Source organism: Apteryx mantelli, chromosome 3 (assembly GCF_036417845.1).
Source record: "Apteryx mantelli isolate bAptMan1 chromosome 3, bAptMan1.hap1, whole genome shotgun sequence".
Taxonomy (NCBI): domain Eukaryota; kingdom Metazoa; phylum Chordata; class Aves; order Apterygiformes; family Apterygidae; genus Apteryx; species Apteryx mantelli.
The window spans coordinates 23,259,955-23,287,062 of NC_089980.1; the positions used below are offsets into that span (position 1 = coordinate 23,259,955).

Sequence of the window (27,108 nt, forward strand, 5' to 3'; positions counted from 1 at the left end):
TTGGTCAAATATGACCCACAATTAACAGTTTCATCTATGTACAAATGAAGACAACTCTTTTTGTAAATACAGTATTAGAACATTTTTCTGTCATGCTCAGCACAGTCAAGTGAGGAATTCCATGTCGACTCATGACAGAAAAAAAATGCTTTCAGTTTGCTCTACTGGAAAGAACTCTATCCGTATGAATTGTTGCAAATTTGCTTGAAAATTATATTGATAAATTAAGAATCACAAGTATGTAGGGCCAATCATAACGGCCTATATGTAAATTTAATTTTACTTGTTATTTGCATTTTTACTACTTTTTATTTTTCTAGATGGTGATATATGATACCCATGAAAACATGAAATAGAGCTGCAAAGTACAGATTTGTTTCCCAGAAAGCAGTCCAGATTCTATTATGTACATGGAGAAGTAAGAAACCAAAATTCATCACAACTGTTTTTAGAAAACCATTCAAAATTTAAATGCAACAGAAATTTCTGGCAGCTTTTTAGCCACAGGCTTCAATATAGAACTTGCATGAGAAGTGAGTTAGGCTATAAATAGCAAGGACTGCTGGTGTAACGAGAGACACAAACAGTGCATATAACCTGGGAGAGACCTAAATCGCTGTCCATGTTTCAACACAAACTGCCCGGATGATGTTTCTAAGTTACCTGGCTTCTTGATGCCCCATTTCTCCATCTACAGAAACAGACACAGTATTACTTACTCTGCTTCACAAAGGGATTCTGAAAATCAACATCCTATGCACTAAAGTAATGTGAACAGTAAAACCACAAAAGCAGTAACAGAAGACAAAAAAAATCTATTTTTAATACATCAAACTTTTGAAGTTTGCAAGTTCTACAGATATGTAATACAGCTATTTCAAGAACCTTCTCCAAAAGTTAACGGTGAAAATTAAACCTAAGTGTTAAGCTGGAAATGAAGAAGTACTTCAAATGAAGCTCTTAACACCCTTACAATTTTTATATCCTCTTGAAAAAAATGTAGCTAATAAACAAACTACATGCCTTCATATATATATTAATGGAGAAGAATTAGGAAAGGCTAAGCTGCTAATCCTTGTTATATGGATTTAAAAAAAAAAGGAAAAAAAGAATACAGCAACATGGAAGCACAGCTGTCCCTTTTTTGGCACATAACAAGTTTGCTTAGCAGGGTCTCCATTGAGATTCTAGCTACCTGATCCTACCAGAAGGTAGTCTTCCTTCCCTTTAAAGATGTACTTGGTTTTGTTCAAGTTATACTCTCACCTAATACCTAAAGGGGCAAAGTAGAATGAGATGAAAAAATAAAAATTGCTCCACTAGCTTTTTCTTGTGCAAAAGCCATTGTTTTTCAAGATACAACGGTCATGACCAGAGACATCTCTGTAGGCAAAATCAGCTATTGTGAATGCAACAAAAATGGAGGGGGAAAAAGCCAAGAAAAATCCTAAAGTTGATGCATTATTTAATTCAGACCAGGTGGAAAAAAAAAAAAAAAAGTTAAACAGGATCCATGCTGTGACAGGCCCAGACAAGAATATTTTTCTTGTACTTCTATGCATAGTGCTATATGAGATACTTTATCTTGTGCTTTTGACACAAATATGCCTTCCTATTTCTGCCTCTCTGTGGGAGGAAGAAAGGGAAAGTTTAGCCACACATTAAGAAGAGATGACAAGGTTTGTTCAACAGGTCAGTTGCACTCATCAACAAATACACAATCAACAGGGATTGTATTACACCACCATGCACTTGATAAGTTTTCCATTCTAAAGTTTCAAAAGCTCTGTAAGAATATTAAGCTTGATATGGAAAATACTGTTCCCATTTTACATGCAGAGAACTTACCATTCTACCTGGCCAAGGATATGAAATAAATCAGTGATCCAGTCTAAAGATACATTCATCCATTTGCCAGTGACCTGATCCGCACTCAAAGAGTTACTCCATCTCATTAACATGCAGTAACTCAACAGGCTGCAGTAATGGTGGTTTAATATGAGAAAAGACCATGCTCTAATTTAAAATACAGCTCTATCTACCCTCATCTCTTTATGAGTGCATTCATTTCACTTTGCTGCTTCAGAGCTGGGCCTCTGGGCCTTAAGTAGTTCTTAGAACTTTGAAAAATTGAAGTAACATAACACAGAAATTAATATTTACTTATTTGTCAATCCTTAGACACACTTCATATGGTTTAAACAACTGAATAATGCTCCCTTTTTAGGAATTTCAAAGCATTCTATCCTGATAAGTTACAATGTTCTCTCAATATTTATTTATTATCTGGAGACTTATATAAACAGAGGAGAGTCAATTAATTTTAAATTCATTTAACTTTGTAATGAAATTGAGATAGATCTCTTTCAAAGCCTTTTATTATCTCCCAAGTTTGAAAGTGAAACTACTGTCTCCCAAGTTTGAAAGTGAAACTACTGTCTCCCAAGTTTGAAAGTGAAGCATGGAAACCTGATGACACACAGTACTTACTTTCCAAGCAGTTGCCTCAGGGAAAGAACGTATTTCTATTAAGAGAAAAGGCTGGTAATCATTTTCTGTCTTGGCTTTCTGATATAGTCGGTGGTGTCAACAACACCATTGGAAAATGACAGTACCATTTTACAAATAATTTTCTATAAGCATAAGAAGACATTAAATGAGTACATCCATTCCTTGCTGCTTAATTCCTGCCTGTTCTTAAATTAAGACAGGTACTATCCTCTGGAGAATCATATAATACTTCAGTTTACTAAATTTCTCCCTGTATTACTGCAAGATTTTTTCAAACCCTTCATTGCACCTATTTTGCAAGTATCCCTATAATGTGACGCTACGTCGTCCTATGATAAAATCTGTGAGTCTCACAATCACTTCCAGTTGGTTATTCATGTCTTACCTCAATTATACAAGAGTCAACAATATCTAGGAAAATTCAGTCCATCCCAGCAACAAAGGCTATTGTGTTGAGTCCATCAAACTTCTCTTATACTCCTTATAGCTGTTTAAATTACATTTGGAGTAAATGAGATTTAAGTCATCACATTCATGATGTTCTGGAGCCTAGGCTCAGAAGACTTAAAAGGTTTTCTAAAACTCCAGGATGAACTCCTTGGTCAACAACTTTCCTCCTCCAGCACAACCAAACTCTACATTACCGAAGTTACCCATGAAAGGTACACAGTATTCAAGGGTTGGTGAAAGACAAAAACGTAATTTGTGTGAATTAAGGACCATTACGAAGTAAACCGTTCTCTGCCCCATGTTAGGTGCTTTCTTCAATCATGCCTTTAATCTAGCAACATGTATAAGCAACAAAAAATCCAAACTGTCCCTCTTATCTACCAAAACCCGCTACCAAGCAAACAAGCCCCACCAAGCATATTTCTTTTGGTGGAGAACAGGATAACACATACAGCTAATATCCATCACCTTACTTAACGTACTTCTGAAAAGTGCTTGGATACTATCAGCTAAGATGCTAAATAAGAACTTAAGTAAAACAGAACAGACCTATCTACCAGAATTGAAACAAAACATTAGATTCAACAACTCTGATTTGCCAAACATTTTGTAGTAGTAGCTCTCTACTGCACGGACTACTTTTGATCTATCCAAACTGCACACTTAGAATGAGGACTTTTTGAGTAACTATTGTCAGAGAATAAATGAAAGACTTTTTTTTTTTATTATGCTTTAAAACATGTGGTTCAGACGAACAACTCTAGAAGACTAACAGTTCAGCTATGCTGAAACTAGGATCATGCTCTAAGATAATAGTAAAAGGAGACATTTCACAAGAATTAATTAAAAAAGCTAGAGAAAAGACAGTGAATAAAAGCAAAGATGACATCACAGTTTAAGCCTAACTTAAATCACTGTCAGTTTGTAGTGCTGCACTGATCTCTAGTCTGCTTTCTCAGGTTACATGCAGGCTTGGCAGATCCCACGGTAGTTGCTGCTGATGCCTTGGTCAGCATTTCTCTAAAGAGTTTATAAATGTACAAGGCCTGGAGAAGTAAGAAAAGAGGAAGAAAGCAGCAGCACCCAATACTGAAACTCACACTGGTATCTGAAAAATTGTGGAATGTTACAAATGCTAATTAACAATAGTGTTTGATGCTTTTGTAAGTATTTAGTTTTGGATTTTGGGAAGGAGGTAGATTGAAAAAGAATACAACTATGCTGACCCATAAAGGCTCTAACAAGACATCATTTCTGCTCCTCCTTTTATTTTTGCTCCCTTTATTTTTAATGAGATTGAGGGCTTTAAATGTTCAATCCTCTTTAGACAAAGTTTGACATTGGTTCTACATTTAGGCGCAAAGAGATTGAGCTGGGAATACTGCATCCCTGTGAATTTAGCAGCAGTCAAGAATGATCTACAGAGGACTCTCAAAGTCACTAAGCAAGTGCAAGAAACATTCAAATATCTTGCTTTTAAGGACAGATTAAAGGCTTATTTCAGGACCCCCTGAATAAGAATTATCACTTGCAGATTTTATACACAAACAAAGGAGCCAGTCTGTGATGCCTGCCCTTTTGGCAAAACAGGAATTAGACAATTCCAAGTCTTTAAAAACTTTTACAAAAATGCATTTGGCATCAGTCTTTTGCTGTTGGGCAAATAAAACACCACTGTTTCATGTCAATACCCTGTCACAGGTGCTAACGCATCACTGGAACAACTATGCCAGCGTCATACCTAGATGCAAAAACTGGTAGAGCCATTGCTACCAAATCACACTGGTGGCCATTCTTTATAATAGTTACATTTATTACAAGATAAGACTCTCCTTTTGGCAGCATAGGTTTCAGCACCATGGTCTCTGAGACTACAACACTGAGAACATACACTAATAAGTCACCAACAGTAGCAGCAACCAACCATAAAAGCTACAACATGGGCAACCATTCCAAACAGGAAGCATTTTGCAAAGTCATTTTCCCTCTTATTTTATTATACCAATATGGATTAAAAAAAGATGAGCTCTCCTTCATAATACTGACCCACTGGAAGATTTCAGGAAGTTCTGCTGGGACACATACTATTTAGAAGCATGACAAAACCCCCCACACCTCTACCCAACATAGCTGTGACAGAAAAATCTTTCATTTAGATGCCAGGTTTATACAAGCAAAAGAGCTCATCAGGCACTACAGCTTTTATTGTTCATAGAAATGATTTAAATATACAAGCCACTGTAAACTATGTTTCCACTCCGGCTCTCTGCTTGGACTCATAAAGGGTAAGTGAACTATACAAGCAAAAAAAATAAATAAAATAAAAAATCAGTTCCTCTAATCAGTTCTCACAGCTTTACTAGAAGTTGTTCTGGTAAACGCTGAATTGACTGGAAATCAAACTTCTTCACACTGATAAATGTAGATATTATAGCAAAAGTTTGTAGTCTAAATATATATACAGTGTTACTCTTTTACATTGCTGATGCCCTTCTGAAGCAAGAGATCCGTGCTAACCAAACTACATGAATAATCGCCTTCTCTAGTGAAATCTGTATGTGTCAAGCTTTGTTGCTCAGCAAAATGATTTTATATTAGCAAAATAATTCCTTTTACAAAACATAAAATGCATTCCCATTAAGAAAATTTGCTGATACATTTATACCCCTCAGGTTATCACTATATTTTATTATCCATGCCTCAGATTTTATTTATGCTAGACATTTTTACAGTAAATTCATTTTTGCATCAAGATCACGGGTTAGTAATACTGAGTTCACGTCTTAAAAATCTTCCAGCTTTCCTCGGACATTACTTCAACCTCCGTTACTCAGGAAAGTTTTGCTATTTTAACTATTCCAGTGTAGTTAAAACAGTAAGTCCTCAGCTACGGCTGAACAAAACACCACCAATTTTTAACTGAAAAAAACAAAACCTATTACAGGGTTACTTTATACTAACGAATTGGTAAAAATGCATCGAATGTAAGGCTTATAAAAGGATATATATCTCATATATGCATGAAAGTAAGACGCATAAGCACGCACTGAATCACTGTAAGTCTTCTAAAATAAACCAGCTAAAGCTGGGAATTAGGGCAAACCTGCCAGCCACAAATATTCATGTCTTAACATGTGAGTGGCAGTCGCTCCAAAGTGGCCCTTATAAAGCTATTAAACTACTTCGAAATCAGTCAGTTCTTCAAGGTCTTCAGTCATAAAAGGTTGGCAGAACCCAGATAATGGAACAGTCAGATAACATGAGTGCTAATTCTGGGAAACACAGCGCAGAAACAGCCAACTGGCTCCAGAGGGAGTCAGCCCATATCCAGACAGGAGTATTCGCTCCTGCCGCACCCTGGCAAAGGTGCTCCACTGTCTCTATGAGCAGAGCTATTAGCTCAAAACAGTGCCATGCACACACTGGCCCTAACAGTATTCACCCCCCGTACACCCGCGGCACTCCTGAGCTGGCACTGTAGAAAGTCAGGTTGGATGTTCCTTCATCTACAGAAGTGCTGGAATTCTCAGCCCAAGTCACCACTCAGAGATAATTACAAATTTATTGTAATCAGCAATTAGATACACGCCTCTAATGAAAACAAGCCCTTGAGAAACACTGACAATTAAATAAGGTTGCTCAGTAGGAATACTGCACCAGTATAACAAGTTTAGAAAGAGATCTATTTTCTAAGGCAATGTGATGACACTACTGCTAACGCTCTTCATATACCCAACTGTATCTGTATATAGATGTTTTACAGTCGTATACCTTATTTCCATTTCTGCATCTAGAATTAGATAGATTGTCCAGAATGATTACACTTGTGCCATAAAAACTTACTGCTTTAAATCAAAGAATTTCTACAAGCACATAGATTAAGCATCTACTGCTCATACCTCACCATGCAGAAGGCTTGATAGTCTGTCATGACGCAACAGTCAGGAAGATTTTCCTCATAAAAGCTTGAATTTTTCAACCCTTGAAAAAAAACCTCTCATAGCTGCCTATTCTATGTAATTTCAGAACAGATTTTCTCAGTCTATGGGACCCAAACAATCTGTCAAATATTTTAACTTCGTCATCCTCAAATTCATATCCAAAGTAGTTATGCTATTTTCCCTTGTTAAGTCACTTCTCACTAGATTTCTACATCTTGTCCTTATATAATACATGAATATATGAAACGATGAGCTGTGTCTCATCTTTGCCAGTAATTTGCCAAACGCTTCCTCTGGGCACAAAAGTTCATTCCAAAATTCAGGTACCTAAAACAGTATGCTCTTAAATATTACCAAGATTATTATTAACACTGTATTTAATTTTGGTTGTAATGTTCAGAAAAACATTCATAACCAAGGAAGTGCAATTTCTTTATGCATGTTTCTTTCTATAGTCATAACAAATTCCCTTGGTTGTAATTCTTAGTGTCTAGGTAGAGTGTAAATTCAGGACAAGATAAGTTTCTTGACACGTGTAATACACAAGACTTTTCCAAAGTATGAAAAAAGAGACAGAGAGTTGGTTGTAAAACACATTATGTTTTTAAAGCAGACCTCAGTGTTTAGTTCATTAACTCAAAAGATGCTGCAGGAACTGCAAAAACTACCAAATATTAAGGAGCCAGCAAGGGAGCACAGAAAGCAGTAAGGATCAAAGCTTGACAGAAAATGAGAGAAGAGCAGAGTAAGTTCAGGTGTTGGGAACAAGTGCTGCCTAAGCAGCAGAAGATAAAAGGCAAATGGGGGGAAAAAAAAAGGCAAATGGGGGGAAAAAAAAAGTTTCAACATATGACAAAGATGCCTTAAGGGAAAAAAAATAGCATAAAACTGTAAAGTTGCTCTGGATAGAAGACCAACGTAAGCAGGAAAAAGTATGTAATTTGTGTTTTAATTTTTACTCTTGTTCTTTTATATTCTGAGGAGATAAGCCAAAATCCAATTAAGTCAGAGGTCTTTAAAAGCATTTTACATCAACGGGACCAGGTCCTAATTAAGACACATTTAAAGATGTTGCTTCATCTCACATTGTCACTTGACAACTTGATACATTTGCTGAGAAAAGGTTTGGGTTTGAAAAGACACTATAATTTTAAGTACAGAACAAAGTTAATTACCTAATTCAAACAAGTAAGAAAACATGATTCCATGAGAAGAAAACTAATGACACCTGATTTCCTGTGATTCCCTTGCTTATGATTTTTGGGTCCTTACCTGGCCTGTTGGTGGCAGCCATAATGAAAACTTGCTGACGATTCTCCAGGCCATCCATCTCTGTGAGTAACTGGTTAACTACTCGGACACTGGCTCCTGACTTTAAAAGGAAAAATTTGCCAAAAAGATTGAGAAAACAGTGTGAATGCGAATATTTAAAAGAAATAAATAACCCCCCCACCACCACCACCACTCAAGAAAAAGAAGGAAAATCTCTCTTTTTAGTCCTTTAATATAGCTTCATTTTGATCTCTACTATGATATACTTAGCTTGTTTCCACCCAAAATTTGTGCTGCCTATATATCTGCCACAGATCTTGCAGGTGACAAACATTTTCTTTCCCACTAAAAATGGAGGACTCATTTAAAAATACATATTTATACCAATCATCCTCCATCTGTCTTAAAAGGACCTCAAAACTTCTCAATATTCAGGCTTTGAAAAAAATGTTCTCCAAATACTTAAACCTCTGAAACAACAGTTTCAGCAGCTGAGCTCATCTGAAAAGGAACAACTCATAGTTATATATGAACTCCATAGTATTGATATCCTACAACCTAACTGAATAGGTTAACCTGATTTTTATTCTAGAGTTACAGGAGGGAGGGAGGGAGAGGGAGAGAACAGGAGTTCAACTAAACAGTAGAACTGCTTGATGGTTTTGAAGAATGTTGTTCTAAGTGTTACTATTTTATTTTAAACATACAAAAATACAAATTTGCGTACAGATAGTTAGAATATGAGGTAAAAATGCACATAGGTTGCAAAAAGCCAACGGAAATACCAAACACCCCAGAATTCCAATTATGAATCCCAAGGACTGTCATCAGTATTATAGCCTGAGAAATACAGGCACCAGTCGCCTGCCCAGGCAGCAGTGGTACCTCTACCTGGCTAAAGGAGGCTTAAAGAGCAGGGCTCAGCCATCCAGGCACCAAGTTGCTGCCTGCTGCTATAGAAGAGAAACACAGGTAGAAAAGAACAAGGCAGAAGCACACTTGTTCCCCACCTGGCTTTCATCCATGTCTACAGTGGTACCTAGTACTTCTTGCACGGCTCTGTGGGAACGACTGCCTCAGGACATGCTATGAGTCAGATCTGGGCTTTTCAGCTTGCCTACCTCTTGTAGGAAGAAGTATGCAAATCTGAAAGATAAGGTTCGACTCTGAAACGGTTGATCGAACTACCTCTCTCCTGTGCACTGGAACTACAGTCCTTCTGCTCAAATCACAGATGGCAATGTCTAAATGGTACCATTCTGTACTCAGCCTATCTATTTGCTCTTTCAGCCATCAGCATACATGCACCACTACAATATCATAAAAACAGATGCATTTCCTCTACTTAAAAAACAGAGCAAGTGTTTAAATCAGCAGCATTCCTTTCAATACACTAAGGATCTGTGCTAGTAAAATAAAACTCCTCAAACCCAGAAGTTAAATCTACACACAGTACCTGGGATGTTATTCCAAAACACAACCAAGACAGAAAGTTCTGCAAGTGGAACAGCTCTGTAATACATTCCACTTATGTTCCTGCCTCAAATACTTTCATGACTCAGTTCACGTTGTCCAGACCAGTACGTACTGAAGTAAGCATTATTGTTGCATACAGGAATCAGGATATGGCCATAAATAAATCACAATAATAAACTGTACTCCCTCACCTTTTCCTGCAGCTTTACATAGTCAAAGTTGGTGGATAACCCCATTTTCTAGATATATACATAGATACTAACAAAAATATTAAACTTCATAAAATTTTACCAACACATTTTTGCTCAAATATGAGCTATCAGATGATTGCTCTTGGAAGATACTACACAGACTACCCCTTTCAGTTACTTCTGTTGCAAGCACATTACCACTAAAAGCTACAATTGAGATAATTTACTTATGGAGATATTTTCAAACTCACTTCACGGTCGGACCTCCGAGGGCACAAAGCATCAACTTCATCAAAAAATATAACACAAGGGGCCGAATTCCTGGCACGCTGGAATACCTGACGTACAGCACGTTCACTTTCACCAACATACTAAAGCAGACAACAAATCAGTGAAACGATGTAAGACATGAAGATTTTGCTTGAAAAATTCCAATTTTAAACACAATTTGAGGTGCTTTCCAAGGGAGAAGGGCAACCTGCTAACCAATTTACTTCATTTAAGTCTGCTATATCTATTTTTACACCAAACTAGATTTACATGTGAACTAGTTGTCACTAGCTCACTTATGATAGTTTCCAGTACTCATGCTCGCAATTTTTAAGAGAACTCCTACTGTCTGGGGAATAAGTGTAACTTGCCATCATTCTGACTATGAGAGTTAACAAATATATTCTTCATTAAGGACCCTGTTGAACTTTGACTGTTCATAACAAATGCAGTGAACAATTTGAAGACAATGAACATCTGGAGTTCATATAATACTTGCCTGAATACTGGGGCGGGGGGAAGAGGTTGCTAAGTTGTAAGTAGAAACGCTTCATTTTTCCAAACAAACACACTTTGATACAATCACAGCCAGATATTTTCTTTGTCCTCCTCAAGGAAGTAGGGCTCCTCATTAACTTAAAGAGTTACAGTTCTCTACCTGATATCAGCACTTGAAGTATACATCAAAAAAGTCTGGGAAAAAAATACTCAAATCCAGTATTTTGGTTTTAGTTTCCATATTACTGTTAAGCAGGTAACTGCCACAATCTTCCAAGTTAAGATGTGGGTTGTAGCCATCTTGTTCAGTTCAACACATCCTCTTAATTCTAAAAGAGACTAACATTTTCTCACAACATTTCTAAGCCCAATGCTTCAAAATCTGAGACTACAGCACTTTTATCAGGTAACATTAAAATCCTTAAATGTCACTTTCATAAACTAAAATGATCTTGCTTTCCAAGGTTTCAAACTTCCGTTAAGAAGGTAAAATGACTGGTAAAACACACTTCCAAGCTTGAATGTTGACAAATTAGTTTGCTTAGTGAAAGGTGCTGATTTGCAGTTACTGATCACCAACTGTTCTCACTCTTGATTTGAATTTTTTGTTCTTTTTCACGATTTACACAACAGCAACGATGCAAGTACTTGGTCACTTAGAAATCCTACTTCAATCAAGCAGGCTCCATCTGCCTAATATCTCATTAGGCACATAATTTGAACCAAAGTATACATAACCCAGCCAGGTAGCTTTTTACGTTAAGCATGAACAGCTTCACTGCTAAAAATTTTAAGCAGAGGTTAAATGAGGCAACTTCTGCTGTATCAGTATCAGTTGTGTAACTATCAGGAATTTTGCTTGCTCCAGGCTCAGGGCAAGAATTCCATAAATAAGAAAAGCACAATGATCAGCACATACCATATTTAGCAGTTCAGGACCCTTCACAGATATGAAGTTCAGCCCAGATTCATTTGCCACAGCCTACCAGAAAGAAAAAGACAGATATATAGAGAGAACACCCATTTTTTCAGCATTAAACACTCTAGATTCTCAGAGGAAACCCTTTTCCCTGAGTTTTGATGAAGTATCATAAAATTGTTTTCAAGTATTAGCTGAAGAATTCTTTATGATTAATAGGAGATAAACTCAACCACATAAACAGACAAAGATGAGAGGCACTCTGTAAACTTCAGTGAGTATACATATTGACGAGGATAAGAAGTGAAATATTCAAGGAGAAGGCAAACAAAATTATTTGCAGTAAAGTAAATAAATAAATATAAACAGTGAAGTGCAGACCACTTCCAACTACATCATTTAGTTACAGAACAATTCCACAGAAGTGGATACTTAAGAAGCCAGTAATCCCATCTTTGGTACTCCTTTCTTCTTAATCACATTCATTCCTTCAGGTTTTGTAACCTTTTCTTTCATTCAAGCAAAATAGTGACTATATAACCAAAAAAAAAAAAAAACCTTCAGCAAAAAGGCTTGAATTTAAATTTCTGCTGATAAGTGCAAAAGTTCAACTTCTATCAATATCATCCAGACCCAGTCATTCCTACAAAAATGTTCACTTCTGCAAGATTCTCCAGTACTTTTGAGCTTATTCAGAAAAATTATTACCTTAGCTAATAGAGTTTTACCACACCCAGGAGGCCCTGCAAGCAGAACACCAGCTGGAGTAGCCAGGCCCAGAGCTTTAAACTGCTCTGGGTTCCGCACAGGTGCCTATAAAAGAAACTATCACAGTTATTTGTGACAAAAAGCCAAGATGAAACTTTTGACTTCTGTTACAGTTGGACAAAAATTCATTCATAAGCAAGTTCTTTTTTCCAAATCTCTAAAGGCTAGAGGAATAAACACAATGAATCAGCATCATATTGTCTTGCATTAATAAATACCCCAAAATGGGAGAAGCATCATTATTCAGAGCCAAAGCCTTTATTTATCTAAGTTGCCATCTTTAGGTGTCAGTGTTAAGTATCAACCTGACTGGCAGTGAGACTGCTAATCTTCCAGCTGAGCAGTCTCCAATTCTTCGTATGGCAGCAGTGTAACTAAGGTTATTGGCACAAAACTTTTAGATTACTTAAGATTCAGTGATAAAGAACATACTGAAAACTGAAACCATGGATACAGTAAGTGAAATGTTAAATACATGCACCAACCTTAAAACAAACGAAGATATTGCAAAATTTCTAGTTCATAGCACACTAGAACTCATAGGCAGCATGATATAAATAAACAAGCAAACAAACAAAGTTTTATTTCCTTGTTAGGAAAAGGTGCAAAAAACTTTGAAAGTAATGTTAAGGCATACCAATATTGCCATAGTCAGCTCCTCCCGAACATCCTCCAAAGCTCCAATATCTGCCCACGTCACATCAGGAATTGTGACAAAGCCTTCTCTCTTGGCAGAGGGTTGCACTGATGACAGTGCAACAATAAAATCATTCATCTCAATGTACAGCTTTTGCAGCTGCTCCTCAGGCAAGGGGTCTTGCTGCTTCAGCAAATCCAAAAGTCTCTGCAATTCATCCTTAGGGTACAAGGAAAGGGAGAGAAAAGGCTATACAATGGATAAAATTTTAAGATTTTTTTTTTATTCTTTTTTCCAAGCAATACTTTCTCCAACTGTAATATTAATTAACATAAAAACAAATTGTATACCACATATAACAAGATAGGTAAGATAATAAAACATTAATGGTAAAAATGTTCCAGGCAAGCACTGCGTAAATTTAACACTGGTGAGAGTACTTGATTGACAGGCCACAACCTTGATTTAAACTACACGAACAGAGCTAGCACATGTATTTTGTCTTCAAATTCTTCCTACTGCTTCTCCCATATTGTTTAAGAGAAATTCTTTCCATGCTGAAATTGCTAATACATCTCTTAAAACATGTATTAATTTGTTTTTAAAAAGAAATTGCTCAGAAGTGGATGAGAACAACTACTGCCAAGGAGCAAAATTTTAACAGTTTGCTGAATATTCAGTTACATATAATCCTTTACAAATCTAACACACTTTTAGATTATACAGCTTTTCTTTAACGTGATGATATCAAGACATCATTTCATTTTTTCAGGCTGACTTGAGCTGTGTTTGTAACCAAGCTCTGAGAGAGTTCGGACAAACAGGGTAGTGATAAACAGAGATCCTCTTCAACATTGTCCCGTCTTGCAGACCACTGTCCCCAAGAAAGAGAGTGCTGAAGGGAGGGGTGGGGGAGAGGGGGGACAGGTACATTTCAATTATTAAAGAACAGTTCCTTAATGAGGAAATTATCTCAGAAAATACAGAATCACAGAATGACAGAAGAGTTGAGGTTGGAAGGGACCTCTGGGGATCATCTAATCCAACCCCCCTGCTCAAGCGGGGTCACCTAAAGCACGTTGCCCAGGTCCACGTCATTGGGTTATGAATACCTCCAAGGATGGAGGCTCCACAACCTCTCTGAGCAACTTGTTCCAGTACTCTGTCACCCTCACAGTACAAGAAGTCTTTTCTTACGTTCAGATGGAATGCCCTGTGTTTCAATTTGTGCCCGTTGCCTTGCGTCCTGTCGCTGGGCACCACTGAAAAGAGTCTGGTCCCATCCTCTTGACACCCTCCCTTCAGATACTTGTGCACATTGATAAGATCTCCTCTCAGTCTTCTCTTCTCCAGGCTAAACAGGCCCAGCTCTCTCAGCCTTTCCTCATCTGAGAGATGCTCCAGGTCCTTAATCATCTATGTGGCCTTTCACTGGACTCACTCCAGTAGGTCCAGATCTCTTTTATAGTGGGGAGCCTAGAACTGGATACAGCACTCCAGATGTGACCTCACCAGCGATGAGTAGAGGGAAAGGATCACATCCCTTGAACTGCTGGCAACACTCTTCCTAATGCACCCCAGGATACCATAGGGCCCCCCCAACAGGGGCCACATTCCTGGCCCATATTCAAATTGTCCACCAGGTCCTTCTCTGCAAAGCTGTTTCAGCTGGTCGGTCCCATGGTCGGTGCATGGGGTTATTCCTCCCCAGGTGCAGGACGCTGCACTTTGCTTTGTTGAACTTCCCGAGGTTCCTCTCTGCCCATTTCTCCAGCCTCTTGAGGTCCCTCTGAACGGCAGCACAATCATCTGGTATATCAGCCACTCCTCCCAGTTTTGTACCATCTGGAAACTTGCTGAGGGTGCAATTGGTCCCATCGGCCAGCGACCAAACAAAAATGCTAAACTGTATTGGCCCCAGTATCGACCCTTAGGGTACACCACTAGCGACTGGCCTCCAGCTGGACTTTGTGCTGTTGATCACGACCCTCTGAGCCTGGCAGTTCAGCCAGTTTTCAATTCACTTCACTGTCCACTTATCTAGCCTATATATTTCATCAGCTTGCCTATGAGGATGTTATGGGAGACTGTGTCAAAAGCCTTATCGCAGTCAAGGGAAATAACATCCACTGCTCTTTCCTCATCTACCCAGGCAGTCATTCCATCAGAGAAGGCTATCAGGTTGGTTAAGCATGATTTCCCCTTTGCAAATCCATGCTGACTACTCCTGAGCACCTTCCTGTCCTTCTTCAGATGTCTGGATATGGTATCTAGGATTAGTTGCTCCATCACCTTCCCAGGGATCGAGATGAGGCTGACTGGCCTGTAGTTCCCTGGATCCTCCTTCTTGCCCTTCTTGAAGACAGGGATGACGTTTGCTTTCTTCCAGTCCTCAGACACCTCTCCCAAATACCATGACCTTTCAAAGATAATCAAGAGTAGCCTCACAGTGACATCAGTCAGCTCCCTCAGCACTCGTGGGTGCGTTCCATCAGATCCCATGGACTTGCATATGTCCAACTTGTTTAAGTGCTCCCTAACGTGATTCTCCTTCACCAATAGTAAGTCTTCATTGCTTCAGACTTCAACTCAGGTCTCAAGGGCTTAGGATTCCTGAAGGCTTGTCTTACAAGATACTTGATCAAAAAAAATCATACTCTTACAACATAAATATATCCCAGTTTTAATATGGAAAGGCAGTATTAAAGTGATATGACACTGCACCACAAGTAAAACTGTACTGGCATTTTCATTACAAGACAGAGGAAAAAAAGAAAAAAAAAATCCTGTTAGCTTCTACATTTTTTCTTCAGCAGTGAATCGGGAAAATATCACTTCATATTTATTGCAACTAAGATAGCACTACAGCTGACCACAAAGGAATAGAAGTGTTTATAGTTCCTGATATTTCCTCTTAATCCCTCCCTCTTCTTGACAGAACCATTAGGAAAAACTGTGAAATAGCTGAGACTACTGGGTTCGTTTACTTGAACTGTGTGGATTATTTTTAAAGGTTTTGTATGTTTATTTTTCCATGATAAACATAATATTACTGTTTTAATGACAAAACCCTGTGTTAGACTATGTTGACCTCCTGCCAGCTATCAAAATACGGCTCTGTTATGATTTGACTTCCTCATCCTCAATAACCCCTTTGATCATGCTGATGTTGATAAAAGGCTGCAACTACCTGCCCCCCCACTTTTGGCTACATCAGGCCCCAGGGAACACCAAGAGGCATGCAATATGATTATATTACCCTAACAAAAAGTTTTGTTACAGCTTTTTACACTGTTTATATTAGTTAAAATAACAGTTTTCTTTGACAGTCCTTCTAAAACAAGAATTCGAGTATACTGTGGATTTTAAAACAGCCTGAAACACCAGCTTTTAAAGCTAGATATTTTACTCCTCCAGACAAATCTTTAAGCCCACACATAATGCTGGCACAGAGCAAGTAATATGCACATGCATACTCAAAATTTTGAAGAGTAGGGCCAACAGTCTATGTAAAGATGTTCTGATTCACTGACCATAGCATGTCAGTTGGGCCACAGAATAACCCTGGCACGGAAAACACTGTTTTTTTGCAACAGAGTTCCAGTTGTACAGCACATTAACGGATATTTTCTGCAGCTCAAGTCACATTGCTAATCTAACTTTTCTTCTGGATAGTGTCTGAAATGCCTCTTCCTCAAACTTTTTTACAGGTACCACACAATGCCTGTGATTTACTCCAAATAACTAACGTATTTTTGAAAAGAGTTATAGTCACTACTTTAGCCCCTGGTCTGCCTGGAGGAAGAGGGAGGGAAAAAAAAAAAGCCCTCCCTGTGTAAACTATTAACATGATTTTTAAAAGGTTTGTTTTTTGGGAGCCTCTTGTTCAGACTCATCATGTGGGCCATTAGGAGGGGACCATCTGGCTTAGGAGCTGATATTTCTAAATCTAAATTTAGCATTATATGTAGATGTTTGAGGATTTACAAGCAAAGACCTTCAAAACCCTAAACCGGTTCATTGTTAAGAAGTTAAAGGCACATACTTGAAAGAACAAATACCTTAGAGGGAAGCTCTAGTTGTTTGGTATCCTCTTTCACCAGGATTTCTGTTCCAATTTCCATGCTTTCTTCAGTTGTGTTTCCTTCAGCCTGTATGTATTTCCATTTCTGCTCCTCAGATTTTATCAGGACCCTGTTCACTGTGCACATAGCTGCCTCACGACAAAGTGCCATCAGATCAGCACCTACATAACCCGGAGTCACATGTGCTAAATGATGAAATTCAAAGGACTCAGGGAGCTTAAGTTTTCGACACAGAGTCTTTAGAATTCTGAGCAAGCGGAGAGAAAAACAACAGCAAAACAAACAAACAAAAAGGGATGAAGTTGCAGCCTTTTTAATTTTCATATGAAAACAAACAGCATTGATTGAAGATTTAAGGTCTCTTTCAGCCCACATGAAGGGAAGTAGCACAATGGGAATAACTTGCACTCAACTAGAAAGTAACTAATATTGAAACCCACAAAACTATTTTATACATTTCCTTTCAGCGCTTAAATGAAAACCAACAGTATCAGCTAGGCAACCTCATTCAGTGGGTAAAGAAAACCTAGTTTTGCCAAATCTTCTTATAAATTCTTTAAACCTTAGTTCTAGATTCTAAATGGGTAGGCTGTACCTCAGGGAGTCTATCACAGAGACTCAAACAGGTTATTCATTTAGATGTTCAGCTGCTCCCACACAATCTTACTCTGCATTTCATCTGTTTCACCTTACTTCTATTTATCTCTTGAAGAACATCCATAACAAATCATTTCTATGAGGAACAAACAAATGAAATCAGAGTGTGTAAGGATCTCTGTCTTTTAATCTTCAGTACCTCTCCACTACTAATATAAAACAGTTCTATATAATCGACAGTAAAGTGCTATACTTCCTTACACTGATTTTTATTGGAACCTAGATAGTTTTTCACTCCATATGTAGGCTGAAGCTTTAAAAATCTCCTTCAAGGTCCACCAACATTTCCCAGACAAGGACAACTGAAAATTACATCAATGGTCAGATAAAGATAAAACCCAATGTCAGCGTCCCAATACTAGTGCTGAAGAAGTTTGAGCAGAAGGTTCAAGTTGTTTCAAATAGCAAAACATCACTTCATTAGGAAAATATTTTAATTAAAAAAGCAACGTAAGCCAAAGAAGTAAAGATCACTAACACACTTTTTCGTTTCAAAGAAAACTAGTTAAAGTTATTTTCGGATCAAGCAATTAACTGCAGAAAAGTTTTGAATAGAACAATTTATTAAACAATTCAAAACTCTAAAATGATAGTAGATTTTATATGCTTCTCTTCTCTACTAACAGGATCCATCATCTGCCATTTGAATTTTTATTAGTGATAGCAGCTTAGTTCCCAAGGATTTTTCAGCCTGTCTGACAACAGCTGTAGCTAGCAAATGACTCAGCATGTTAAAAAGTTAAGAATTATGAGTGGCTAATTCTAAATTTGTGTTCTACATATATTATTTTCTTATGCAAGCCTACTTCATACATGCATAAGAAAACCCTCCGAGTAAAACAAGATTTCTACATACACCCTCTCTCCTTTCCCCCCCAACAAAATGTCCTAACCAACAACACTAACAAGTAACTAGTTCAAAATACCCCTTCAACAAGACTGATTTATTATGCAGTAAATCAACACGAGACTTTTTTTGTTTTGTTCCTTTTTTTAAGGAAAAGGGTCATATATGAAAAAAACACGCAAAAAAACCAAAACAAAACAGTAAAATCAAAAGTTCTGGTAAGCCTACACATTCAGGAACTAGACAAAACAATAATTCGAAAGAACGCAACTACACTTTAACTTGTGAATAGTCTGAACTATTTACAAACAGTCAAGATTTTTATACAGCTGCTAGACAACCATGGCTTACTCATTCACAACTCCTATTCTTTGAAACAGCACTGGGAACATCGTAATTTTAACATGAACTCAATGAATATCACAGAATCAACGCTCTCAGAAGGCAACTCTTCAGCTGCACCCCTCACCATTTAACTGTTTTCCCACAACCAAGGAAAGGAACACAACTATCACAAGACTGTAAATTCTAAAAAAAGGGTGGAAGAGTGGCCAGTAATTCTCAGTGCTGACAAATGACAGGCTGCTGAGGGAAGACTGAGATAAAGGAAGCAATGCTGCACGCAGAATAGTTTGCTTTTTCAAGCTAGAAATAAGATTAGTAGGTCTAGAAGGAACTTATCTTCTAACCTTCCTTTCTTTCTGCTAACAAGAAGATAAGCCACAGCTGTTTACAGTCTTTCCTTTATGCATTTTCTGCTGTTGCGGAAATGAGTAGCAGTTCCTTTTTAATTAGAAAAAGGAAAAAGAAAAAACTTGTAAAATGCATCTCTTCAATCAAGTCTGACTAATCACGGATCTCTGGAGTAAAAAGGGCAAGTTACACAAAACAGGATGACTTCAGGCCAGCTTAATGCCTGGACCGATGTATTTCCTCAAGGAGTGAAAGGGAAGAATCCAGGCCTGTTGCTTAAGTTATGTGCTCAAGAGGGCTTACAAAGGGTCTATACCTAACTTGTGTTCATAATCCAATAGTTACATAGAAAGTATTGAAGACAGAATGCCTAATTCTTGAACTATTAAAAAAGATACATAAAAAGCCATTATCTGTACTCTTAAGATACTTTAAAACCCATTAAAATAATGCTAAGGACAGACTGGCACATAAGAAAGGAAACCACACCAAATGTTAACACAGCCGATAAGACAGAGTAGATGCACTCTTAGTGTCTTCTGCACTTTTCAGTGCATGCTGATATGTAGATGTGTGCAGGCACATATAGGGCTAAACAAAATAAAGTACTTAATTTATATGCCAACTTAAAACAATTTTTAATCAAAAAGAAGCTTAAACTTTGTAACACATACTTTTCTCTTGCTGCTTCATCTGGGATCCCTAAACAAATTTCGCGATCAAATCTCCCGGCTCGCCTCAGTGCAGGATCCAATGAGTCAGGTCTGTTAGTTGCTCCAATAACAAGGACCTGGGCAGTGGCAGCCACGTTATTCAAGTCTGAAGGAAGGAAAGGAAGGTAGTTAGTACTTACACTCACCTTCTCAACTTTATCCTGCTACTTATGCTACCCTGTTTCTGCAGCACACAATAATACTCATAAGAGTATGGATAAACCGAGAGTCACACTGAACTCCTGTTTACCCATATTTCCACTAACAGTTTGTATTTCACACAGCCGAGCAGAAATACACATCACGTAACACTGGAAACATTTTCTTATTATATCTGTTTATACAACACAGGATTATAAGGCTGTGAAAATAATGGAATAATACCCACTCACATTTATCACAAGCTTCCTCCCCCAGTAAAACTGTGCCAAAATATGAAAAATTACCACAGCTATTCCCACAAAAGTAAGCAGGAGTCAATTCTGAAGGGAAGGTGATGGTGAACCAGTTAATTAGAAAGTTTAGCTTAGTAAAGATGCTCCAGAAACTGACCATCCATGCAAGTTAGAAGCTGGGCAACTATTCTCCGCTCCATGTCCTTTGATGCAACTTCTCTTTTTGGGGTGATTGCATCAATCTCATCTATGAAAAGGACGCACGGTGCATTGGACTAGGAAAAACAAATACTAGCAATTACAAAATTTCACTGAGATAGTGTATCAGGAGAGGGAAAGAATTTGCACATTTTCTTTGTTTTAAAACTCTAAATCTGCTGCATGCACTGAACAATCAACCTCTTCCAAAGCAATTTTGTTCTTCTCATTCACTGTGTTAGGAGAGCAGCCAGACTATGAAACAGTGCTGAGCTGAGGCTGTGAAATAATTAAGGCAGGGGATTCAATATGTCTCTACATTTGGCTAAAATTCAGATGTACCTCTATGTTGCTTTATGTCTTCTACAAATACTGTTCCCTCCTGACTGCTTGCTCATTTTAGTCCAAAAAAGAAAACAGAAAAAAGGTCTCTTTTTTTGGATTTTTTAATGTTATTAGAGCTGTAGAATTTTGAGAGTTAGTGTTATCCACACACATAATGAAACAAAAACAAAATTGGGGGGGGAGGGGAGATCTGCCAGCGCAAGATTACTACAAGAGCCTGACCACGTTCAAAGAGCAAAAGTAGGCAGTAAGCAACTCCTACCAGGGTTCTAACATTCAATGTATTCCATGTTCATAAAAATACAATACTAGCAGAATAGTAATTAGTGTAACTAATAGAAAAGAATAGTGTTTATGTGACACAAGATCACCAGTCAAGAAGCACTAATAGTGCAAAGGAATACTGGAGGAAAACACTGGAAGCTTCTTCGAAAAAGTCTAAATTCCCATATAAAAAATAGCATTTAAAACCTATACATGCTGTGTTATCAGATGCTAACTGCGCCATCTAGTTGTCATTCATTTTTTCTCCATCTGATAGAGAACAAATGCACCTAAGCTATGATGATTCTACAAAATACACGCACAAGGTACAGTAGAACCATGTCTTTTTCCTCCCGTGCAAGAGTTAGGAACTGAAGAGCCACTTAAGCGAATGCAAGAGACTCTGGGAAAGGCAATAGATTTTATTTCTAAACATGCTCTATGCAATAAATTTTATTTCTTCAAAAATATAACTATATTCTATATAGTTCTATAGTAACCTCCCCTTAATCGCTATACATAAAAAAAATATTTAATTTCTAAAACCTCTGTGCTACCATTTTTATCTCATTTTACACTAAAAAGCATCCTAATAAAACTTTCTAAAACCTAAAATGTAGACTGAGCCTGCAACATAATAATGAAATGACTTCACAATCATTTTATCCTGTTCAGCATTCCTCTATACAGGAACATACTCTGAACATCTACATTCAGAGGTGAGGGAGGGTAGAAGACGGGAATGATGTTGGAAAAGCAGAACGTTCTCAGAAATTAGAAACAGAAAATTGTTCTCAGGAAATAAAATATTAGCCACATATTAAAAAAAGAAAAATCTGCATTTATTTAAATTAGCATTATCTCAGCTTGTCTGCTTCTCTTCACTTCTTACCGAGACTGAAAGATGCCTCAACATCTTATTACAGGAGTATGTAATCACTACCAAATCCAGTGGCCTGTCAGGCAATAACTTAGAAGTTCTCCTGTGTATTCAATGCTGATATTAAGACAGAGCAAGACTTTAACCGTTAACTTTATTCCTGCCTTTCAATATTTGTACAAAATTTCTTATTTTATGCATAAAAAACCAAGATCTTCACTAAAATTTAAAGCCAGACCAAAAAAAAAAGGCTTGTAACAAAAAAAAGGACAATAAACTGCACCTACTTTTTTTTTTATTTTTATAAATAAAGCCAAGCAACTCCATATAGGTAAATACTTTATGTTGCTCCATTTACACTGGTATAATAAATTATCCTTTGTCAAGATTTTAGAATAGTAATCTTTTTGTTCTATGACTGCATGACACTTTGTACAATGGAATTCTGGTCTCACAGAAGGGCAGACACTATGACTTGTGTGCAGCAGTATAAAGATTCACTGACTAATAATTCACTCAAATTCAAACCACAGCAGCAAAATGTGAATCTTTACAAAGAAAAAGGCAAACAATTCAGTGTTATTTCCCACGGGTGTCTCACCACAGCTTGTTCAAATAATTCTCTCAGTTTCTGCTCAGATTCCCCTGACACTCCGGACACCATCTCTGTCGCTGCTACTTTCAGCATTGGGAGCTCAAGTTCCTGAAAGAGACAAGGAACGTTGTAGGATAAAACCAGAGGATAGAAACATAAGCCGTCCTAAAGGAGAAGTATTTTCCTATACAAATGTTTTACACCCAAAGATCGTGTAATCAAGAGTAAGCTGTAAAGTGTTTTTAAAAAGATGACTAGCATCCTCCATTTTTAAATGAACCTGAGTCGTTTGATCAAGTGAACAGAAATGGATACAGAAACCAAGTTCCCTTAACTCCGTTAGAGAATGTCCGAAATGTCAGACAGCTTTGCTCCATGGTCCTGGAGCAGACCCTTCACAACACATACACTTCAGCTCGTGCCTGGGCTCCTTTCTTGAGAAAATTGTCTATTTCCCTCTACAACACAACTCTGATTAGCAGTATGGAGGCCATCCCACCAAGTTTGGTTCCCTTACTCTTGCTCCAGAAGTATCCTAGCAGTGTTGTACAATCAAATACTGTAAACCCCACATTCAAGGTTTACTGCTATTAAAAAAAGTCAGCAACAACAAGATAAACTTTGATAGGCTTTACCATGAATGTTGTATGCTATTTCAGACTCTTTGAACTACACATAAAAAACCTGATTTATACATACTGGAACCATCGGGGGCACTACATGGGGTCTGCAGAAGACGCTCGCCAAATTTTATACAATAGGGACACTGCCTTAATTAGTACTACTGACAATTATGGAAATGAACATAGCAACATCTTATCCAAGAAAATGATTTAAGAAGTAATCATTAGATCTATCTCATCTATGAAAATTTTTCACTTAGGTATCTTGTTTTTTTCCCCTCAAATTTTGCAGCTTTCCAGGGTAAAAACACCTGTTGAAGTATTAAATATCACAGATTCATTGAACAGGTACCTTTTTTCAGTAAGGTATTAAAAAACACCACCACCACCACAAAAACAAAAACACCAACCAAGCCAAAAAAATCCACACACCCCCCCACAAACGAACATGAAAACCTTTTGAATTAAAACATTTGAAATGTAAAGTCAGAAGAGTCTAACCAACTTTTAAGTAATAAACCTAAATATTTTATTTCAAAGATAAAAGCTGCTCTACAGAATTTCATAATTTACACATAGGGTCTAAATTTAAAGTTATAATTTGTAACTTTTAAGGAACAGCTGTATTAAAAACAAGAGGAAAAATATGGCCACGATTATCAGTGAACAGCCCTAAATAGTCCTAAATTTATACCCAAGACAGGCTCAAAGCAGGGTAGAAGCAGCTTCACCATACCCCAAGCTATTTATGCTGATGATGTCATGTGTTCTGAAATCATTAGTTTGACACAGGCAAGGCAACCACCAGATTCTGAATTCAGAAATCACTGTTTAACAGATGCCACCCCATAGAATCACTGTAATACCTCATAAAAGATGGTAAGGTTGAGCCCAGCCTTAAAACAAAAGACTATGGCAATTTTAACCGGAAATATCTTCCATTCGTAGCCTTCTCAATACCCATGCTGATCTTGGGAACGCTTCAGAGCAACCAAATCAAACATAAAACCCCGCCACCATGCCCCCTCTTCATATGAGGTTCTATCAAGTACAGATTCAGATGGAAGTTAAAGAAAGGAAGTGAAAAATGAATGAATGTATTTTAGAGTAAGATAGGATTGAGAAAAAAAGACATAAAAATAGAGGAAAAGATCTAGCCTATCATAAAAGAGGATTATTTCTTTTTTCTCTAAATTTAATTCAAAAAGCAAAAAGGAAGAAGCGTAAGTTTAAGGCTATCTCACCCCAGCAATTGCCTGTGCAAGTAGTGTCTTTCCACATCCTGGTGGTCCATGTAAAAGAAAACCGCGAGGTGGAACCACACCTAAGTGGTTATAGACTTCAGGATGACGGACATGAATCAGCATCTTGCATATTTCCTGTTAAAAACAAGGCAGACTTCCATTTAAACTGCAGAAACTAGTATTACAGATTACTAATATTACAGAAAGACCAAAATAAAAGTTCTGTTTTTTCATATAATTTCTGTGACTATCTTTGGAAAGATTAATCAGAGGGGAAAAAATCTGTTCCTGTTGGTACAAGCAACCATTCTCAATTCCACACAGATGAGTTCTACTAGATTTCCTTTTTTAATTTATTTTTCATGCATTATTTTATTCAGTACCTTCTCTGTTCCACAATTAAAATTATAACTAACCTTCAGAGTTTCATCATTGCCTCCTACATCCTCAAATCTCACTGAAGGGTGGTAAAGCTCTGGTCCTTTACTTTTAACTGTTAAGGAAGAAAAACAAGTCATACAAATTTAGGCATAGCATAATGGTAGCTGCCAAGACAAAACAAGAAAGAATTCAGTCTAAACAACCAACTAAGTACATGGAACAAAATTATTTTCTGATAGCAGACACAGGACTGGAATATTTTCTAGTACAACACAAAGGTTAAATTTCTTAAAACACTCAAGGTCGCTTGTCTGCACCTTGGAAAAAGTAACACTCCTCTGGTCATGGATTCCACAGACACCTACCACCCCTTTGTTTGGAACAGCATGCCAAAAATAACTTCTCACCTTTCTGTTTAAGTAACATAGATTCAATTTGTCCATCTACATCTGGAAATTCTTCTTTTTTTCTTTTTGCTCTCTTACCCTTTGTCTTCTTTCTTTCACTCTCCAAGACAGAAAAATCTGTTGATTTCTAGGGCATAAAAACCAGAATTATATACCCCAAACCTTTGGAGTCATTGAATTTCTGCAAACACTTAAAAGAACAAAAGGTATTTTAAGGCAGATATTTAACTCTTCCTTTTTGCAGAAAATAATTCTTTTACTTAAGATTCTTTTTTTTTTTTCTGTTAAGGATTCACTATATCAGTTTTGTTTTGTTTTTTTGCTAAAAATACATACTTATTACTGAACTAAAAAAAAATTGCATACTGTATAGCAATCCACTTTGTATCTTAAAAAATTGTATCAATGTATTACTCCACTGGAAGCAATATTAATTACTAGCAAGTCATGAGTGCTGTAAATATGTATTATGCAGTGGTGACACAAGTTAAGTGCATGTAAGAAAAAGACCAATTATGGGGGGGAAGATTGTCAGTAACTTCTCTTTCATTTTAAAGTACAGTATTGCAGACAATTTACAATTTGATATCTCCCTCCTACTCACCTCCCTATGCAAGAGGATGCAGTACTACTGGGATAGAGGAATTGTTTGTCAAATCTGCCTACTCAGCAAGCATTTTCTGTAATAATAAGGTAGCGCTAAATACAGTCCTTCCTTCACATAAAAAAGAGCATCCTGCCAAAATTTCAACACTACTACATAAAGGTCATCTCCCATATATGAATGGAAAATTTTTCATAGCTAAATAAATCTTTTCTAAAATAAGAAAAAAAAATTCACAAAGTGAGCAATATGTTTGGGTGAGAGGTAGCACCTGTTTTAACTGATCTATAACTCAATGTAATTTCCAGGCCTTTCAACTTCCACAACCCTGGTCTGTCTAAAAAACTTCAGCTTTCCCCAGGCTCGCTAAGGCAGAAGCACTGCCTAAGGAAGGCTACATGCTGTGGCTACACAGCAAGCCACACGCTTGCTGACTAGTTGGGCTAGGCACTGACAAACAAGAAACAGAAGCTCAGTTCCACCTATCTTTCTGTCAGTGGGGGTACTAACCCGGGTCTCTCCAGTTAGAGAGCACTACATTTTCTCAAAAATAGTAGGAAATTCAAAATTTTGAGGCTTTTACCTCTCAGAGAAACATGCTTGAAGTCGGCCAGAAGGTGCAAAATTATGTCTGGCCGGGCACAACAATAGGATAAGTCCTGTTTTCTTCAGAAACTAAGCTAAAAGTTAGTATTCTACTATGCTCAAGCCAATCTTTCCTTTTAATAGCCTTACTATTTTTAACAGAGCATGAATGTTTGTAATAATAATATATTTAAAAATCCAGAAAGAAAGACACAGTCCTATTAGTCTTAATATCATCCTTCAAAAGCCTGTCAAATTAGGTAAGGAATTATATACATACTTGCTACCGAAATCACATTTGTCTTGTAAAACGTATTACCTCAGAAATCAATTTCTTCTCATCTCCTTCTCCGTCCTCAGAAAGGTCAGTGAAGAAGTCTTTTCTACAGGGAGTTTTATCGATGAACCAGCCACCTTCAGAGATCCTTGTTTCAACTCGAGTTCCTGGTGAAAGAGTGCTTGTTCGGGGTGCTGTTGTTTGCACAGGAGGGGAGGTTTCTAATGGTTCATTTTTTGGAGTGGTCAGAACAGAATCAGGATTTCCCTTCTTGTATAAGGTCAGCAGGGAGCTGTTCATGTGATTTGTAGACTGCAGATTCATGTATTTAAAAAAAAAAAAAAATCAGTAAAATACAGAGGTTATAATTTGAATTATTTAT

General features: G+C 37.3%; 1 protein-coding gene across 1 annotated transcript in view; it reads right to left on the reverse strand.

Moving 5' to 3' along the window:
* The window catches only part of NVL (nuclear VCP like), a 49,244-nt gene that overhangs the window by 18,310 nt on the left and 3,826 nt on the right, over positions 1 to 27,108 (reverse strand). The window contains exons 6-18 of the mRNA XM_067292913.1: positions 26,769 to 27,038; positions 25,261 to 25,387; positions 24,889 to 24,965; positions 24,473 to 24,607; positions 22,612 to 22,713; positions 20,481 to 20,598; positions 19,890 to 20,034; positions 16,995 to 17,265; positions 12,934 to 13,152; positions 12,237 to 12,341; positions 11,529 to 11,591; positions 10,093 to 10,212; positions 8,175 to 8,274 (exon numbers count right to left, since the gene is read on the reverse strand). Coding sequence (XP_067149014.1) covers positions 8,175 to 8,274; positions 10,093 to 10,212; positions 11,529 to 11,591; positions 12,237 to 12,341; positions 12,934 to 13,152; positions 16,995 to 17,265; positions 19,890 to 20,034; positions 20,481 to 20,598; positions 22,612 to 22,713; positions 24,473 to 24,607; positions 24,889 to 24,965; positions 25,261 to 25,387; positions 26,769 to 27,038 — 1,852 coding nt within the window. The remainder of the gene's footprint in view (positions 1 to 8,174; positions 8,275 to 10,092; positions 10,213 to 11,528; positions 11,592 to 12,236; positions 12,342 to 12,933; positions 13,153 to 16,994; positions 17,266 to 19,889; positions 20,035 to 20,480; positions 20,599 to 22,611; positions 22,714 to 24,472; positions 24,608 to 24,888; positions 24,966 to 25,260; positions 25,388 to 26,768; positions 27,039 to 27,108) is intronic.